Source organism: Grampus griseus, assembly GCF_964374135.1.
Source record: "Grampus griseus genome assembly, chromosome: 5".
NCBI classification, from domain to species: Eukaryota; Metazoa; Chordata; class Mammalia; order Artiodactyla; family Delphinidae; genus Grampus; species Grampus griseus.
In genome coordinates this window covers 64,985,824-65,004,986 of record NC_138998.1, presented here as the reverse complement: position 1 = coordinate 65,004,986, position 19,163 = coordinate 64,985,824, and the positions used below count along the sequence as shown (strand labels likewise).

At 39.8% G+C, this 19,163-nt stretch overlaps 1 protein-coding gene across 1 annotated transcript in view; it reads right to left on the bottom strand.

Annotated features, from left to right (window-relative positions):
• LPP (LIM domain containing preferred translocation partner in lipoma) overlaps window positions 1–19,163 on the bottom strand; it is a 565,263-nt gene that overhangs the window by 241,965 nt on the left and 304,135 nt on the right. The window contains exon 7 of the mRNA XM_082654321.1: window positions 11,686–12,378. Coding sequence (XP_082510447.1) covers window positions 11,686–12,378 — 693 coding nt within the window. The remainder of the gene's footprint in view (window positions 1–11,685; window positions 12,379–19,163) is intronic.

Sequence of the window (19,163 nt, the reverse complement as noted above, 5' to 3'; positions counted from 1 at the left end):
AAATCAAATGGGATGTGGGGATGTGGAGAAATTGAAATGCTCATACACTGCTGGTGGAAATGTAAGATGGTATAGCTCCTTTGGAAAGCAGTCCAACAGTTCTTCAAAAGGTTAAACAAAATGTTACCACATAACCCAGCAAGTTCACTGCTAGGTATATACCCAAGACAGCTGAAAGCAACGTCCATACAAAAGCTTGTACTCAAATATTGATAACATCATTCATAATAGCCAAAGTGGAAAAAACCCAAGCACCTATCAACTGACGAAAAAGTAAATATAGTGCAGAATGTCTACACACTGGAATATTATTCAGCAATAAAAAAGAATGAAGTACTCATATGAGCTACAACACAGATGGAACTTGTAAATATTATGATAAGAATCCAGTAAAAGACCATATATTGTATAATTCCATATGTCCAGATCTGGCAAATCCATAGATACAGAAAGTAGATTAGTGGTTACCAAGGGCTGGAAGGTTTGAGGGAAATGAGTGACTGTTAATGGGTAAGGAGCTTTTTCCTGGGATGAGAAAACTGGTGATGGTTGCACAACTCCAAGAATACACTAAAATAATAATAACAATAATAACGATTGAATTGTACATTTAAAATGAGTAAATTCTATTGTGTATGAATTATATCTCAATAAAGTTATTACCTATTTAAAATATCCAATAAGATGTATGCTATAGTAAAGGAATTTTAAAAAGTGCTGTGAGAAGAATTCAGAAGAAAGACAGACTAATAATATGTGGGGACTGGATGAATGGTCAAGCTTCTCCAAGCACTTAATATTAGAGATAGCTCTTGAAGGCTAAAGAGTAGTTGACCAGGCTGGGAAAACAGGAGGGATGCAGAATCTATTCTGTAAGTAGCAGGTTAATTTGGAGTTTTGATATTTAATTCTTCCCTGCCCCCAGATTCCCACCAATGACCTCCGGCTCAAGATGTAGTATATACTGGCTAAGAAAAAAATAGCTGAAAACTACTCAAGCAATTTTAATGAGAACATAAATTTTGCAAAGTCATTTCCATATTTTCAGTAAGGGGTTGATAAACTTCTTCTGTGAAGGGACATACAGTAAATGTTTTGGGCTTGGAAGAACATACAGCTTCTGCTGCACCTTCTCAATTTTACTGTTTTAGTGTGAAAGCAGCCATAGATAATATTTAAGCAAGTGAGCATGGCTGAATTTCAAATAACACATTATTTACCGAACCAGGTGGCAGGTGAGATTGGCCCATGGGTTGCAGTTGGCAGGGCCTTGGTTCATGTTCCCCACCTGCCTTGCTTAACTCTTATCTGGTTCTCTGCTGGTCACTAGCAATTTCCCCACCCCTGAAGGGGTTATCAGCCTCAGCTGTCTCATAGAGAGCCTGCTTAATACTCCGCATCCTTTGGATGGGATGAAAAGCAGGATTAAAAATGGGGTTTCGGGCTTCCCTGGTGGCGCAGTGGTTGAGAGTTGGCCTGTCGATGCAGGGGACGCAGGTTCGTGCCCTGGTCCGGGAGGATCCCATATGCCGGGAAGCAGCTAGGCCCGTGAGTCATGGCCGCTGAGCCTGCGCGTCCGGAGCCTATGTTCCGCAATGGGAGAGGCCTCAACAGTGAGAGGCCTGCGTACCGCAAAAAAATAAAAAAATAAAAAAAAAATAAAATTACGGGTTATTTAAAAAAAAAAGGGGGGGTTCATCTGGTAAAGATTATAAGTATTATCTTTATAGTAAGTCTATCCAAATTCATGTTAAAGATTGCATGTATGCACAATGAAAAATACATTTAGCTAACAGATCTATAAAGAATACAAAGCACACCTCTACTCTCTTATCCCTTTTCACAATAATACCTAAAGGTACATAAAAAATAAACAAGGTGTCTATATTTGAGCAATAAATATACGAAGTACTTATAAAGACAGAATAAAAGGGGGCCTGTTATCTGGAACTTATATTTAGTATATAGCTTCAACTCCTGGACTCTTGATATAATGTTGACTGAATCTTGGGTTTCAAATGTTAAGTGTGTTACGTCCCAGAAATACAACTTTAAGGTTTTAAAGTGTTTGGCCCCATGAATATTTGATGTTTGGATAACTGTACAGTGAGCTAACACGTGTAAATACAGACAGCTACGAATGAAGGCAAGTGTCACAGAATAGAAAGAACACATTGGGTTGGCAGTCAGAAGACCTAAGAGCTTATCCTTCCTCTGACATTGGGTATTGGTATGATACTAGGCAAGCTGCCCCTGGACATGTTACAGAGTTTTCCCCACATATGAAAGTATTTGGTAAATTTTGTAAGCAGTTACAAAAATGCTACATGTTATTGTTACATAAACTAAGATGTTATAGTTAAGTAAACTTCTGAAATAAACCATATTGTATTTTTCTGAAGAACAGTTACTGAATTCTAAGGATGAAATAGAGCAAACACTGTATTATTTGCTAAGAGTATATCCAAAAGTTGGGTTTTCCATATTGCAGAAAATCAAAAACCTAACATAACAAGTAAATATTTCTGGGACAATGGCAGTTTTGGAAAGTCAACTATTTGACTTTCACTTTGGGATACTTCCCAATATTCTGTGTGTAACATCTGTCAAAGGTTTTATATTCACCACTAATTATTATACATTGATAGTGGTTGAGTGTCTTTGTTTGCTGGGGAGGAGAACAACTATAGTTTCTCCTCTGAAATAGGACAGCGTGGTTGTTTGCAGCTGGCCAAGAAGGAAAGAAGATTTCTAGAGGGACATATCAGTGGGTCCACTTGCAAAATGACGTGCATTCTCTTGCTCTTAAACACAGAAAAATTACATATTGCTAGAGTCATTTGTTAAAACGATTTAATTTTCCAAAGAGATTAGGGACCTGGGATACTTTCAAACATCTAAATCTATGGAAAACATTATACAAGTAAAATGAATAAATAATATTCACAGACATGTCTTAGTGTACTAGGACATCCATCCTCATGGTAACTTTTAAAATCAGGGGAAGGGGCTTCCCTGGTGGCACAGTTGTTAAGAATCTGCCTGCCAATGCAGGGGACGTGGGTTTGAGCCCTGGTCTGGGAAGATCCCACATGCCACGGAGCAACTAAGCCCGTGCGCCACAAGTACTGAGCCTGCGCTCTCAAGCCTGCGAGCCACAAGTACTAAGCCTGTGTGCCACAACTATTGAAGCCCACGTGCCTAGAGCCCACGCTCCACAACAAGAGAAGCCACTGCAATGAGAAGCCTGCGCACCGCAACGAAGAGTAGCCCCTGCTCGCCTCAATAAAATAAATAAAATAAAATAATTTTTAAAAAACTCTAATAAAGTAAATAAATTAAAAAAATAAAAGCAGGAGAGATGACAGACTGAGTCAAAATCATAAAGACCCTAAGAACCAGTCGTCCACTGGAACAACTGTGAGCCTGAACACGGAACACCAGAATGGCATCCATCTTCTATTATTAAGAGGCCTTACAGAATTAGTGTGGAGGCCTAAGGCCAGGAGATCAGCTCCTTTTAACAATAGTTATTATACCTTTTAAAGGTCCTTTATACTTCCAATCTTATTGGTCTTGAACCAATGTAGAGAGAAATTGTGATTTAGAAAAAAGCGTCAAGTTTTCTACTCAAATGTGCCACTTACGAGTTGTATAACTAACTCTTCAGGTCACTGTAACTCTTCAGGCCTCAGTTTCTCATCTGTAATTTTAAGGGATTATAACCTACTGATTCTGAAGATAATTTCTATGTCTGACAGTTTCAACAGGCCGGTCTAGAGGAATGGAGAGTAAAGATTTATTATTTTTATTTTCCAATTTCCATCCTTCAAATTTGTAGGAAACTGGGCTTCCCTGGTGGCGCAGTGGTTGAGAGTCCGCTTGCCGATGCAGGGGACGCGGGTTCGTGCCCCGGTCCGGGAGGATCCCACATGCCACGGAGCGGCTGGGCCCGTGGGCCACGGCCGCTGGGCCTGCGTGTCCGGAGCCTGCGCTCCGCAGCGGGAGAGGCCACGGCAGTGAGAGACCCGCGTACCGGAAAAAAAAAAAAAAAAAATTTGTAGGAAACTGTCTCTTCTTCAATCAAGAAGCAAATCTTCCAAACATAGAAAGTTGATGGATAGACTCTTATCCATAAAGGAAATAAACAGTTGAATCAAGCATTTATTTGCAGGTGAAATGATCAGGTAGAAAAGCCTAAGGAGTCTTAAGAAGCTAGTAAAACTGTTAAAGAGGTCATAAGATGCAAGGTCAATATTAAAAAATCAATGGTATTTGTATACACTACAAAATAACTGCAAATTAAGAATTTTTAAAAAATACCATATGTAATAGCACCCAGAATATGAAATAATTTAACAAAATATGGATAAAACTATAATACATTGTTGAGAGAAATTAATAAAAGCATAAATAGAATGAGAGATATACCATGTTCATGGGTTGGAAGACTCAATATTGTTAAGATATCAGCTCTTTTCAAAGTATAGATTCAACAAAATCTCAACTGAAATCACAGCAAGTTATTTTGTGGAAATTGACAAGCTGATGCTAAAATGTATAAGGAAATGGAAAAGACTCAGAATAATCAAAGCACTTTTGAAAGAGAAGAAAAATGGAAAGCTTATATTGTCAGATTTCAAAATCTTGTATAAAAGTCAGAGATCAAGATAGTGTGGCATTGGCTTGAGGATAGATATACAAATTAATGGAAAAGGATAGAGTCCAGATGGACCCACACATCTGTGGTCAATTGATTTTTGTCAGAGGTGTCAAGGTATTTCAATGGAAGAAAAGAGTCTTTTCAATAAACCATGATGGAAAAACTGTGTATCTCAATGGGGGTAAATGACTTTTGACCCTTATCTCACACAATACACAAAGATTAACTCGAAGGGAATTATAACCTTGAATTTACCTGTAAAGCATCTAAAAGAAAGCACAGAATAAAATCTTTATGACCATGAGGAGGCCAAAATACCTAAGGAAACAAAGCATAAACTATAGAAGATAAAAGTGATAAACTGACCTCCAACAAAAGTAAATACTTCTGCTCTTAGAAAACAACATTAAGAAAATGAAAAGTCAAGTCACTGACTGGGAATGCATATATCTAAGGACTCTTAATACACAATGTACTCTTCCAAAAGAAAAAAAAAAAAAGAAACAATCCAATTTAAAAAATAAATCAAAAATTTGGTGACACTTCACAAAAGAAGACATACAAATGGCTAATAAGTGCGTGAATAATAAGTGTTCCACATCATTAATCAAAAGGAAAATGTAAATATAAACCACAATCAGATACATCTATACAGCATGCAAATGGCTAAAATTAAGAAGGTTGACAACACCAAGTGCTGCCAGGATTAGGGAGCAACTGAACCTCTCATACAATGCTGGTGAGATTGTAAAACGGTACATTTAGGAAAACAATTCAGCAGTCTCTTAGGAAGTTAAATATTTACCACACAACCTAGCAATTCCTCTGCTAGGTATTTATCCAAGAAAAATGAAAACTATGTTCATATAAAGACTTGTACATGAATGTTCATAGCAGCTTTATAAAAATGGAGAAAAAAAATGCCCCCAAACAAGTGAATGGATAAACAAAATGTAGTATATCCAGATAATGGATACATACACAAATGAAGCTCAAAAAAATTATAGTGAGTAGAAGGAGCCTAGATGCGAGAGTATATACTATCTGATTCTATTTATATGGAATTCTAGAAAGGGAAAAAATAATCCATGTTAGAAAGCAGAAAGGTTGCCTGGGGCTGAGGGTAAAGGGGGCTGACTACAAGAGGGCTCGAGGGAGCTCTGTGGGGTAGTGGAAATGTTCTCTATCTTGATTTTGATGGTGGTCACCCAGGTGCACAAATTTGCCAAAGATTCACTGCCTTGTGCATTTCAAATGGGCACATTTTATTGTATATACATTGAACCTCAAAAAGGTAATTAAAGAATCAGAATCAACAAATTCTATGGACATTTGGCAAATGCAAAAAGTAAAAAAGACTGTGTACATAACAGCATACACATACACACATGTATCCCAGAAGGAATGTAAAACATTAGCACAATTGTGAACATGAGAAATTATCTAGCTACTTTGGACACTGAGTTGCTCATGTGACAACGTGTGTGTTACTGAGGTCACCTAAGCTAATTTGGTGGTATAGGCTTGGGTTTTGGCATTTTGATCAACAATCTGCTAAGTTCTAAAGCAGGGCTTACTCCTTATTTATTAGGACATAGGGAGTTTCTTCAAGTACCTTCATTAAACAAGAATGTATTATGTACTGTCTTAGTTACTCTGGACGAAACAGTGCTCAGATACCATCTCTATCCCCTAAATCTCAGAGGCTACTATATGCTAGGGCATAGGCTGGTGAGGGACAGGTACATAAATGATTCTAGTACAGTAAGTGTGTGAAAATTTACATAAGAGAGGGTAAAATAATGTACAACTTAATTTTAGAAAGAGAAGGCTTCACAAGAGAGAGTAACACTTTAGTTTGGTCTTAATGGGTCACGTTGGATATGCAAACATTTAATTTATTTGGGGGGAGGTCTGGGAAGGCATTCGAGGAAGAAGAAGCTCCACGATGAAAGCTATAGAGATGAAAAATAACTAGGAATGTAATTTCTCAGCTGGAAGCTGGGATGCTTAAAGGGGGAGATAAAACTGGAAATCTAGGCTGGGGTTTCAATTCATTCCATAACTAATTACCTTTAAGAAAAGGTAATTAGTGACGAGCGCAGAGCTGTGGGGTAGAAAGGTTAATCTGATAGCATGTGTAGGATGAACAGGTGTGGAGTGACTAGAGGTGGGGACACCCAATAAAGGGCCATTTCAATGGCTCAGGTGAGAAACGGGGACAACTGAACCAGGACAGTAGCAAAGGGCGCTTCAGTAAGAAAACAGATTTGAGATACTGTGAACGTAGAAACACTGGAAAAAATTGTACATAGTGATGGGAAAGAGGAAGCATAGCTCCACGGTGCTGAGCCTGGGTGCCCAGCAGGGATCTAACGGTGCTTCCGCTGAAGCTGTTGATCTCAGGACACAGCACCGCAACTGCCTGAGCCTATCGACATGTCTGCCTGTGATGTGGGCCATGGCGGAGCCACACTCAGTGGCTGCCCGTGCTGATGTGGCGCTCCCCCCATCCAAACACCAAGCCAACATCCATCGTTTACCAGGTGGAAAGCATGAGGACAAACCTTCTGAAAACCTGATTTGGAATCGTGGCTCACCCATGACTTGGACATATGACCTTAGGTGAGTGACTCTCATTATTGAGCTTTTGAACCCCGATCAGTAAAAGAGAGACAAAATCCTCTACCTGGGCTTATCGCTTATGCTTTTTGTGAGGTCCTCAAAGCATTTTGGAAACTGAAAAACCCTGTGCAAAGGGGAATTACTCATATTACGGTCACTGTCCTCCTCAAGCAATCTCTTCCATCCTCAGCTTTATACAGACCTAGGTGTTATTAGCACCTGACTGGAGGCCTATATCCACATCTATCCTTCTCCCCACCCAAACTAACACTTCTTTTTTGTTTCTCTGATCCTGGAATTGAGAGATATTTAGCATAGGGATTACCATAAAGATAGTTTTCTCCCAAATGCCACCAATTCTTGCAGGACACCCAATATATACAACCTCTATTTCACTGTGGAAAAGACCACAATGAAATGAAATTTAAATATTTTGATATTACTTGAATATCTGAAATGCTACTGTATCAACATTCTCAAATATTTTCTTAATCTCAACAATTCCCAGGTCTTGGGGATCCGTAAACACTGACCCTGGTAGTTCACTACCCTCACTCTCCTCTCTGACGCATTAAATATCCCCAGATTCAAACACTAAATGAACAGTAGGAATCTGTTCTGACTCTGGATAAGATAAACTTGGTGTTGGATTTATTGAAAGGTGATTGGTTGATCTCCAAGTTCTCACTCTCCTGAAGGATTTTTCCAAGGAAATTTTAATAGATGGTTTTAGAATATAACTTACCCCCAACCCCCACTAGTTGGGTCTCCACAGCTTTCCAGAGATGCACAGCACGAGCACTCTTAACATATTGCAGAGGATACCTGTCTCTGCAACAGAGCTGAGGCTGCCATAGATTAGGTTTATGACAGGTAAGTGGAAGCTAAAGCTACCTGCCACTGTGGACCTGAAAGTGATGACTGCCTCTAGGTCCTGGCTCTGGGGCTTTCAAGCTGACTCACCTTACCTGAATATTGGAGAAAATACACATCCTACCTCACGGGAATGTGAGGATAACACACAGGACAAAAGTTCTGTGAACAACCAGCAGATATCAGCTTTTATAAAATGGCAAAGAGAAGAGATTCCACTGTGTCTTTAAGAGAATTTCCAGTGAGAAGAGAACATTTCTCTCTTATAAAGACTTGCTTATAAAAATATTTTTCAAGGAACTCGGCTCACATGGTCCAGGAAACACATTATGGTCTACTGTAGCAAGCAAATTCAGTGCTCAGCACATTATGGAAACACAAATATAATCACGATCCCCCAAGGCTTGTAGGTTCTGATTTGGTCTCCTTCCTTTCTTCATTCTTTTCTTCCTTTCTTTTTTTTTCCTTTTCTTTCCTACTTTCTCCTTCCCTTCTTCTACTTCTTCTTCTATTTCACACCATGGCGTGGAAAAATTAAAGCAGCTTATCTCAAATCTAAAGGAGATTTCTTTCTTTCATTTTTTGAAAACGTTTTCCTTAATGGGTTAAATGCCAAACTCCTAAGAACTTCTCAACGTAACAAAAGGTAATTGTTTTAAGGCACCGAGGTATGCTTTCCATCAGTGCCTAAAAAACTGGAAATAAATGAAAGCCAGTGAAAACGCTGAATAGTCCTCACTTGGTAATTATTCAGCCCTTGGAGATTTCCAAGCCTTTTGCAATCATTAATTAATTAGTGAGGATGACATTCCACTTTACTGAGGCTGGGAGCAGGACATAAAGAGGTCTAGAGGCTTTTCCTCAAGCTGAAAGAAGAATATCAAGGGAGGAACTGGGATTCGAATCAGGAGCTCACTTCTCAAGCCAGGAGTCACATCGCTAAGCCAAGCAAAGTTAATATTGGAGACAATAAGGTGCTCTGTGCACAGGTGCAGTTGAATACAGTCGTGTTCTGCTCAAAGACCAACTGTGAAAGAGCCCACCCCTTCATCCACCAATGCTCCCACAACACACACAGACGATATCTGTAGCTTCACCAGCCTCTTTCCCCTTTCCCAAAACAAAGACAGATGGCTAAATATCAATCTCTAACCACTCTCCTTAATAATCACAGCAAAAAGTACATGATTTGATTTTCATTTTTTAAATACACAATATGATGTTAAAACACACGACACTGTTGAAAAACAAATATTTCAGAATTTTTTTTTAAATGACATGAAATCCACTGACGTCCAGAATCCTTAACAAGGTAATAGATCATCCTGAATAATTCTTTTACTGCAATAAGAAGGAAAATAAAGTTTCATGCTTTCTGGAGAGGGGTTAATAAAAGTTCATTCTGTCACCCCAAGTAAGCTGATGAAGACAGACCAAATACCAGTGATGTTTCTGGACCTAACGTCTTAGAACCAGGTCTTGCAGTGGGTGCTGATCCTTTTGTTTACACTACTGGATTGGTTCCAGAGGGCCCAGTGACATGATGGGAAATAAAGATTGGCTTTGTACTTCACCAGATCATTCTCTCCACCTAGACATACTTTTGCTCTGTCTCATGTCTGTTTCCCCAGGTGGGGTAATAGGATCCTTAAATAACTCAGGGCCCATCTCCTGCTCTTAGGAACATCACTCAGCCATCCTATCACAGTCAGGCTGCTTTGGACAGAGCAAAACTGCATACCTATTGGAACTTAAATGTTGATGGCCATTGTCCCAACCTAAATTTTTAATCTTCTGTAGGGGAATTTGTTGCAATTTTACCAAACTGAGGTAAAGCTGAATAACCCCATTTTCTTCTGAACCGGTTGCTCTGGGGTCAGGATGGACGAATGCAAATATACTGCAATGTTAACGAAGGGCAAGGTTGTCCAGCTTGGCTCTTTTGGGCAATATTTATTTTAAAAACAAAACAAAAAACCCTCAATAACATTTCTTTTCATACAGAGATTTTTGGAAAGAAAGTCCTTCCAAGAGTAATGTTTCAAAAACACTTAACATTTTCACTTGAAATCTTTATGCTGGAAGATGATCATGGCTTGGTCCACTTTCATGTAATGGGCAATCATAAGGTTGATGGATGTCTCCAGCTACCCACAGGCCCCACTTGCTGGGAAGGGCTCTTTCCTCTAAGGAACCTAAAATCCATGTGCATCATTATCAGAGCAGATGCTTTCATGTGAGAACAGTGAGAAGTGATTTAGTAAACTCCCTATCCAGAAAGTAAGGACCTCACTAAATTCTGTTACAATGTTGAAAATGTGAATGGATATGCCTGGAAATTGACAATCTCAACTGTGTAAAGGATTAAAAAAAAAACAAACATATAGTCCAAACTTCCACCCAGTACATCCTCCCAATTTATCATTGAACTTCTCGATAATCAAGGGCTCTCCGATTTCTGATTTCTTACAGTTCTTACTACGGGGAAGGGAGTGCTCGGTTCTAACACAATGGCTGGAAACTAGATTGGTTTCTCCATCTATCTCCTTCCAAGTAACTCTCCTTGGTTCCTCTTTTCATGGTGGGAGGAAACATCATCATGTTGGTTCAAGGACACATGAAAACTCCAAGTTGTAGGTGAGTAGGTGTGTATAGTATTATATCTTGCCTATTCACAGGAAGTAATTGACCATGTTGACTTAAAACACATACATGCTTGAAATTAAATCAAACAACAAAAAAGATAACTGTCATAAAGAATTTTTTTAAGTTGCCTAATAGGGTTAATGATTGGAGAGTAATATTCTTCTTGGAGGATCATTAATGTAGATAAACAAGGGGTAGTACACAAGTGCCATTCTACTATAGCCCCTTCCCAAAGAAAACTAGACAAGGTATCTGCATTACCTTAGATCTCCTTAGCCTCACCTGTCTCCTGGGCCCTTGTCCACTTGTTCTTCCCCAGCAGTCACTATGGTACCAAGTTTGCTTGGGTTCTGACCACCTTCACATGAGCCCAACCTGTCATCAGCTCATCTCATACTGCCCTGAGCACCTCTCACCTCCACATGTGGGGATTCCCTGTCCCTGCTGAGGCATCAGATACTTCAGATCTATTTAGTGACCAAGTAAATGCAACATCTAACTGTGAGGAAGTCCATGACCCACAGAAGGAAGCTTTGACCAACAGGAAAGGAGCTGGAAGATAAATTATTTTCCCTTCCTCTCCCTGAACAGATTGTCCTGAGCTGCTATGGTTCATATGGTCTTTTGGAAGATGGTCCTTCAAGATTGAAAAATTAGTTGTATTTGATACTAAACGGAAGCCATATTGGTAACATGCCCCCATACCCCCAAATAGGATCTCCCCATTTTCCTGCTTTGCTCATGCACTTCCTTCAGATTGTACTTTCTAATGAAATAAAAGTAGCACATATACTTCTGCCTTAGGCTCTGCTTCCTGGGGAAGGCAGACCAAGATAGGTACCCCCTTATTCCCATCACTATATTAATGAGTTCCCTACCTTTTGTTGCAGTGGTGGTGCACAGGGGGCTGAAACAGGATCTGTGATATAGGTCTTCTTGGGACCAGCAACTGGATACATCCCAGCAGGGTTCTGGCTCCCGGTGCCAAAAGGAGTATAGCCTTGTTCCCGCTTCCAGGTATTTGGGTGACCTTGTTGACCATAGGCAGGATCAGAGTCATTTTTGCCCCCATAGCCAGGCCCCGCTGCACAGTAGGGTTCATAATAACGTCCTTGGTTGGGGGCATACCCATACCCAGGCTCAGGCTGAAGTCCTGGTGGTGGGATATACGCATAATCCACGCCTCCCCGTGTAGAAGGAGGTGGACCCTGCCCAGCGATAGGAACTGGTTGAGTGTTATAGCCCTGGGCCCCTGGCCCTGAGCCATAAAATTGTCCTGGTGAAGGGGCAGCCATGTAATGAGAGCTGGGCTGGGCTGACTTCACCTGCACGTTGAAGGTAGGCCTTGAAGGGGTAGACGCCGTAGTGTAGGAGGCTGGGACGGGCTGAGGCTGGGGTTTTAGTGTTCCAATTGGAGCCACGGGGATGGGTCCAGCCTGGGGTACAGGCTGTGGCTTCAATGTAGACTTTTTCGTTGCCGTCAGAGGGGGCTGGTTTGGTATGACCATTCTCTTATGTCCTGTGACAGGGGTGGAGACTGGAGGAGAAGCTGTTGTTGAGCTAGTAGAGCCCTAAAGCAGAAAAGAGAAAAGGAAAAAAAAAAAAAGACAAAGATTATTGCTAATAAAAGATAAAAATACATAAACAGACAAATATTAATAAATGCCATTCTTACTTCTGTATTAACTCGGCAAAACATAAACAAGGCATGGTTCCTGCCTTCTAAGAGTTCACAGACAACACAAAAATCAGTTGTGCTTCTGTGTACCAATTCCATTTATAATAACATCAAAAAGAAAGAAAAAACTTAGGAATAAACTTAACCAAAGAGGTGAAAGTCTTATACACTGAAAAGTACAAAATGTTGCTGAGACATTAAAGAAGATACAGCTAAATGGAAAGACATATCATGTTCATGGATTGGAAGACTGGATACTGTAAAAATGTTAATACTACCCAGAGCAATGTACAGAATTAATGCAATCCCTGTCAAAATCCCAATGGAACTTTTCTGCAAAAATAGACAAATCCATATGCAATCTCAAGAGACTCTGAATAACCAAAACAATCTTGAAAAAGAAGACTGGAGCTCTCACACTACGCAACTTCAAAATTTATTACAAAGCTATAATAATCAGTGTTCCATTGGCATACAGACAGACATAGACCAATGGAATAGAATTGAGAGCCCAGAAATACATCCTTGCATACATGGTTTGATTTTTGACATTTGATGGGAAAAGGATAGTCTTTTCAACAAATGGTGCTGGGAATACTGGACATCCACATGCAAAAGAATGAAGTTGGACCCTTACTTTACACTGTATACAAAAAGTAACCCAAAATTCTAGCTCTAAATGTAAGAGCTAAAAGCATAAAACTCCTTAAAAAAAACACAGAAGAAAAAAACTCATGACATTGGATTTGGCAATGATTTTTTTAAAAATACATATAGAAACATCAAAAGCACCAGCACCAAAAGAAAACAGATAAATTGAACAATGGGATCTCAAACAGACTACCCGAGGACTTGGTCACCATACTGCTAGAAGGCAATACTAGAGAAAGAGAGCTGAAGGACTAAGCAGAGGGAACAAAAAAAAGCAATGAGGGGTGTTGGGAGAAATAAACAAATACTGCTGGTACAACCAAAGAAATACTAAATTTAGGATCAAAGATTCCTGTCAAAAAGTGATTTACCAAAGATAACTCAAATGCAGCCTCCTCCCTTTACATCTTTCTGTTTTTTGTCGCATTCATTTGTTCAATTTAGAAATACTTACTGAATGCCCTAAAACTGTCCTAAGGCCACAAAGATTAAAAGACTTTCTGCTGAACTGTGAGAGGTCTTGGTTAGGCTGGGGATAAGTAAAGGTTTAGGGAAGGTTTGAAGATTCAAACATTCATCCTAAGGCACTAGTCTATTAGGGATCTGTAAACATTCCAGTGACAGACTGTCTTAATTTTGCGCTGGCTTACTATGATTAGATCTGTTGATACAAGAAATGAATGACCACACCCTAATTCGGTTGTTCATTAATTTCCAGGTCAATTCTAGTATGTATAGGAAGAAACGACACAAGACTTTATATTACTCTAGTGTCATTTGCCCACACCAAGCCATCAGAGATACATACACGTGGGGCAGATGCTAACTGCTTCCCCATACCCACCGCCCTTCTTCATTACTCAAAAAATTTCAGTTTTGTTTGGGGCAGCAACGTGCCCACTCTTCCCTAGATTACTTTGCAGGTAGGAGTTGCCATGTGACACAGTTCTGGCCAATGAGATGTATGCAAAGCATTTCTGGAAAAGCTAGAGCTCTCCTGACACAGCATGATCCCTTCCTACTTTTCCCTTTTCCTCCTTCCTGCCTGGGATGTGGATGTGGGGCTGGAGATAGTACAGCTATCCTGTCCCCACCAAAACATACAAGTATACTGATTTAGACATATGGCTTTCTGGGAATATCTTTCTGGTGATCTAGGTTGATCCAGAGATAAAGATTAAAACATTTCAGGGATGTTTGGTTAAAATATAGTAGTTCTCTTTTTTTTTTTTTTTTTTGGCCATGCCATGCTGCTTGCCTGATCTTAGTTCCTGGACCAGGTATCCTGGAACTAAGGGATCAAACTGATGCCCCCTTCAGTGGAAGCGTGGAATTCTAACCAGTGGACTGCCAGGGAATTCTCTGTAGAGCGGTTCTCAACTGGAGAGGAAATCACCTAGCGACCAGGGAGAGTTTAGAAATGTGTGGCAATGTTTTTTACTGTCACAGTGATTAGGGGATTCTATTTTCATTGAATGGTTAAAAGGCAAAAACACATCATTGTCAAACCCAAGATGCCAACAGTGCCCCTGCTGAGAGACACCAGTAAACTCTTGAGCCAGATGTCTTCTGGGAACCTGATTGTGAAGTTCCCAGCTGTCAGCCACGGAGGGTCACCGGTCCTTTCTAGGATCTCTCTTCTACCACACTCTCTCCTCCTATTTAAATCACTGCTCTCCCCCTTGGTCCTCTTGAACCTAGGGAGATGACAGTTCTGACTCTGCTAGCCCCAGATTATCACTTTGTCCCTAATGGCTTCTCTATCCCCAAGTGGACCTATGTACACAATGCATTTATAACTCAGCTCCTGGAAAGGGACTAGTTTCTGTGTGCTCTCATTTTCATTGGGATCTGACTGTGATGGCTATCTTTTCCTGTCATATTTGTGATTTGTCTCAATTGTAGTTTCCTAGAGATTTTGTTAATTCTAGATTTAGTTTTCTGTTAAGTTACAGAAAGCTGTTGAATAGAGTTGTCTTTTTTCCTTTTCTGATAGCCTCTGAGGGAGCAAACCTGCCATTTCCTTTCGTAATTTAAGCATCATTGAGTATTCTCGTCTTGGTCGAGTAGCCTTTCCCTTCTGTATGAAGGTCGTCCCAATAGTACCCAACAGAAGATGCAGTTTCCACATTAAGTGGTTTGTTAAAATATATATCCTGAAGAAATTCCTAAATAAATGCTCAGTAAGACCCTGACATTCTGTAGCACAGAGTATGGAAGAGTCAGTTTGAACCTTAAAAAAAAAAAAAGTAAGGTTAGATTTTTCTAGTCAACCATGTCGGTCTTAAAAAATGTCCACATTGGGGACTGACTCTTCCCCCCATTAGTGTGGTACTGGCCACTGAACAGAAGAGAAGCCCTGGCTCACACCTGGCTCTGGCCCTAGCCCCTCCATCTCCAGCCCCTCCTCCTACCAAGGTGATAGCTGCCAGCACACCCTGGGGAAAGATGTAACTCGTGCTCACTTCAGATACAGTTCTCCCACCAAAGCCACTGGGTAGACTGTATAGGGATGGTCTCACACAAGGACACCTCTTCAAGACCGGGATGGGTAACTGTTTCATCAAATTTCATTGAGACAGAGAAAGTTAAGCAAAATGAGAAGGCAGAGGAATTTGTTTCAAAGGAAAGAACAAGGAAAAAAAACCCTGACAAAACAACTAATGAAACAGAGATAATTTATCAAATAAAGAGTTCAATCAAGGCTTTAAAAAAATGATGCTACTGTGCTATGAAATTTTGATAAAAGCATTGTATTAAAAGTGCTTAAGTGTTTATCAGTGTTTAGGTGTACAGAATTGTGCAAAATCACTGATGGGAGTATTTTTGAAAGATGACGATAATAATAATTGTTATTATTATTGTTAACTATAATAATTACAGCTTAAAAGTTTACTGTGTTACACCCTCTACTAAGCAATTAACAAATCTATCGTTTTATTATAATTTGTTAAAAGTTCCTGAGAAATAAAAACTAAACTTGATAAATGTGAAAAAAAAAAAATGTCCACATGGATGGAACTGAATATAAGAAGGAATAAAGCTTTGCTTTTCTTTGATGACTCAAGATCAGCAGAAACCCAGAGTTCCTATTTTAAACACTTTACAAACCCAACTATAAATGGAGACAGTGACTGAGCAACTGAGCTAATGACAGGCATACTCTGGGCCGCAGCTGGAAAGGAGTCTGCCCCAAAAACAGATACTTCAAAAGTCACATACTTTGAAGATGAAAACCAATCACATTCATAAAGTAAACAAAAAAGAATGCAGACCTAACTCCTCAGAAGCAACTTTTTTCAACAAATTTCTTTCACTTTTTCTTTCTTGGTGAACATACACACATGTGCACACACATTCACTACTTACAGATTCCTAAAGTCTTTGAAGGAAGGCATCAGGGAGCAATTTCAGGAGCCATTGCTATCTTCTAGGAAATATCTCCCTAGATGAGAAGGTTTCTCACAACTTTATTATGAATTCTGCTGTGTATGTGCCGGCATGTTTCTGAGTATTTTCTATTTCAAAACTACGTGTGTGAAAATAGCACATTTAGCTCTATTTTTTTTCCTTTGCAATTTTAAATTCTTTACCTCATTGGAGGTGGAAGGGGTAAAGAACAGGAATCATTTTAAAGCATACTTATTTATGCTCTTGATGATAAAAGAAAGCTATGGCAACACTTTCTTGGCCCACATATTCAATTAAATACACAGCGAATCTTTTCTACTTACTGGATTAGTAGGCACTTCCAAATATTTATTTTTGGCATTTCATTTCTTTTTTGTTCTTTGCAAGAATTCTTGAAGTTTTATCATGATTTAACATTTTCATTTTGAAAAACAAGCACATTTTTAAAATTACACTCATACAGATATATACATATATATATACACGTATATACATATTTTTTCCCTGAGACTTGAATGTCTCTGTAGCAGTGTTTTTATGTGGTTATTTTTCCATTAATTATTTTCTAAGCATCTTCAACATGGAAAGCTCAGCGAGCTTAATGGGAGGAGGATAGTGTCCCAGGATGAATAGCGCATGTCTTCCTGTCCCCCAGGAGTTTGTATGTAGTCTGGTAGAGGGACTGATCAATTACTGTTTGAACGGATGTCTCCACTACCAGGCAGAACTGGCTGTGGCCATGAGACAAGAACAGACAAAGGGCTGTAAGAGCACCTCTCCTGCTCACCTTTGGGAGCAGGCCCTCAACTTCCTTTCTGCCCAACTCGGAATAACATCTTACATTCCTATATCCCTCTCACCATTGACCCGCCCATTCCCTGAACACACCCTGCATGTACGTACACACACACACGCACACACACGCACACACACACACACACACACGCACGCACACACCCCTAATCTACTATTATGTCTTCTATATAAGCCCTGATTACATCTGGCATCCCTGTACTTTACCCCCGTCTCACTTTCTCTCTCCTAGTTCTGGCTCCCATCATCACTTCTCAGAGCTGTTTATTGCCGTGATCTAACCTCACTTCTCTCTCAATCTCCTCCTCAATATTGTCACAGTGATCTCTCTAACATGACTATCTGATCCCAGCTCTCTGCTGATCCAGATTTGCCAATGACTCTGCCTTGTGTGGAACTCTTTTTAATCATGGTGTACTCTCTCTCCCTTTTTTAAATACACTTTATAAGGATGTTCCAATCTAGCCCTTGCCTTTCTGTCTAGACACCTCCTTATTTCCTATATTAGTCACAGCATATTAAGCCTAATCTTAGGCTTATGTAGAGATGGGAATAGACCATACACTCATGTGTGTACTCATATCTGTCCACCAGCACCTCCTTCTATAGTCTATGATTTGTTCTTTATGACTCTCCTCCATGTTTCTCATCTGCAGCTCAAACATAGCCATCTTCTGCCTGGAAGTTGCCTACTGATTCTTTAAGTCTCTGATCAAATGGTGCCTCTTCTGTAATGTCTTTCCGGAAGTCTGGAGACATTCATTCAACAGTTACTATGTATTAGCCCCTATACCAGACTACAAACTGCTGGGGGACAGGGAGACATCCTATCCTCTTCCCATTAGCCTAAAAGAGCTTTACACGTTGAAGATATTTACAAAATAATTAATGGAAAAATAAAAACATAAAAAGACATAAAAATCCCCTAGAAGGATTTTGGGGGTTTTCTATGGTCCTCTGGCTTTACCGCCAATGGGCTTTGTACATACCTCCATTAAAGCAAATACCTTACAGGGTTTTCATAACTGACTTGCATGTTTTATAAGTTGGGAAGAAGTCAAACTGTAAGCTACAGAAAATCAAATTATCACGGTCATAGATAGAAATTTGTCTTTTGTAATAGAAAGGGCAGCCAAGAACCACTATGTCTGTTCAACAGTGACATGAAGGACCCAGGCTCTTGCTAGCTTTCTGCTAGAAGTACTTTTCCAATCTTTCTATAAAAGTGCTACTGACAACATTAGTCAACATATTGCCCAATCGCCCCTGAATAAAGATCCTTTGTATCTGACATAGGACCTCCTCTCCTCTATTAACTCTCTCCAGGACCACGCCCACAACTTGAAATAGCTCCTATATATGATGACTCTCTTGAAGTTCTCTCTCCAGAATGCATCTGTACCTGAAATGCTAGACCACAATAGTCAACTGTCTATCTCATGTGTCTACTTGGATGTCTCATTCGCTCTTCAGGCTCAAGATGTTAAAAACTGTTTTATCATCTCCCTTGAATCTGCTTTTCATGCCTTTCATCTGGTTTTCTCATCCACCCCAGCACTGTTCAAATGAGAACACTAGGAGTCATTTTTCAGCCTCTCCTTCACATCCCATTCAAGTATCAAATCCTGGGGATCCTATTCCCTAAATAGGAAATTCTATACCTCTCAAAGTTGTCTGCATTTCAACCATTTCCTCTGCTGTAATTCAATTCCAAGACACCACCACCTCTCACCAGGAATTATCCAACAGCATCCAAACTGGTCTCCCAGTATCTATGCTTGTTCCCCTTCAATGAATCCTTCA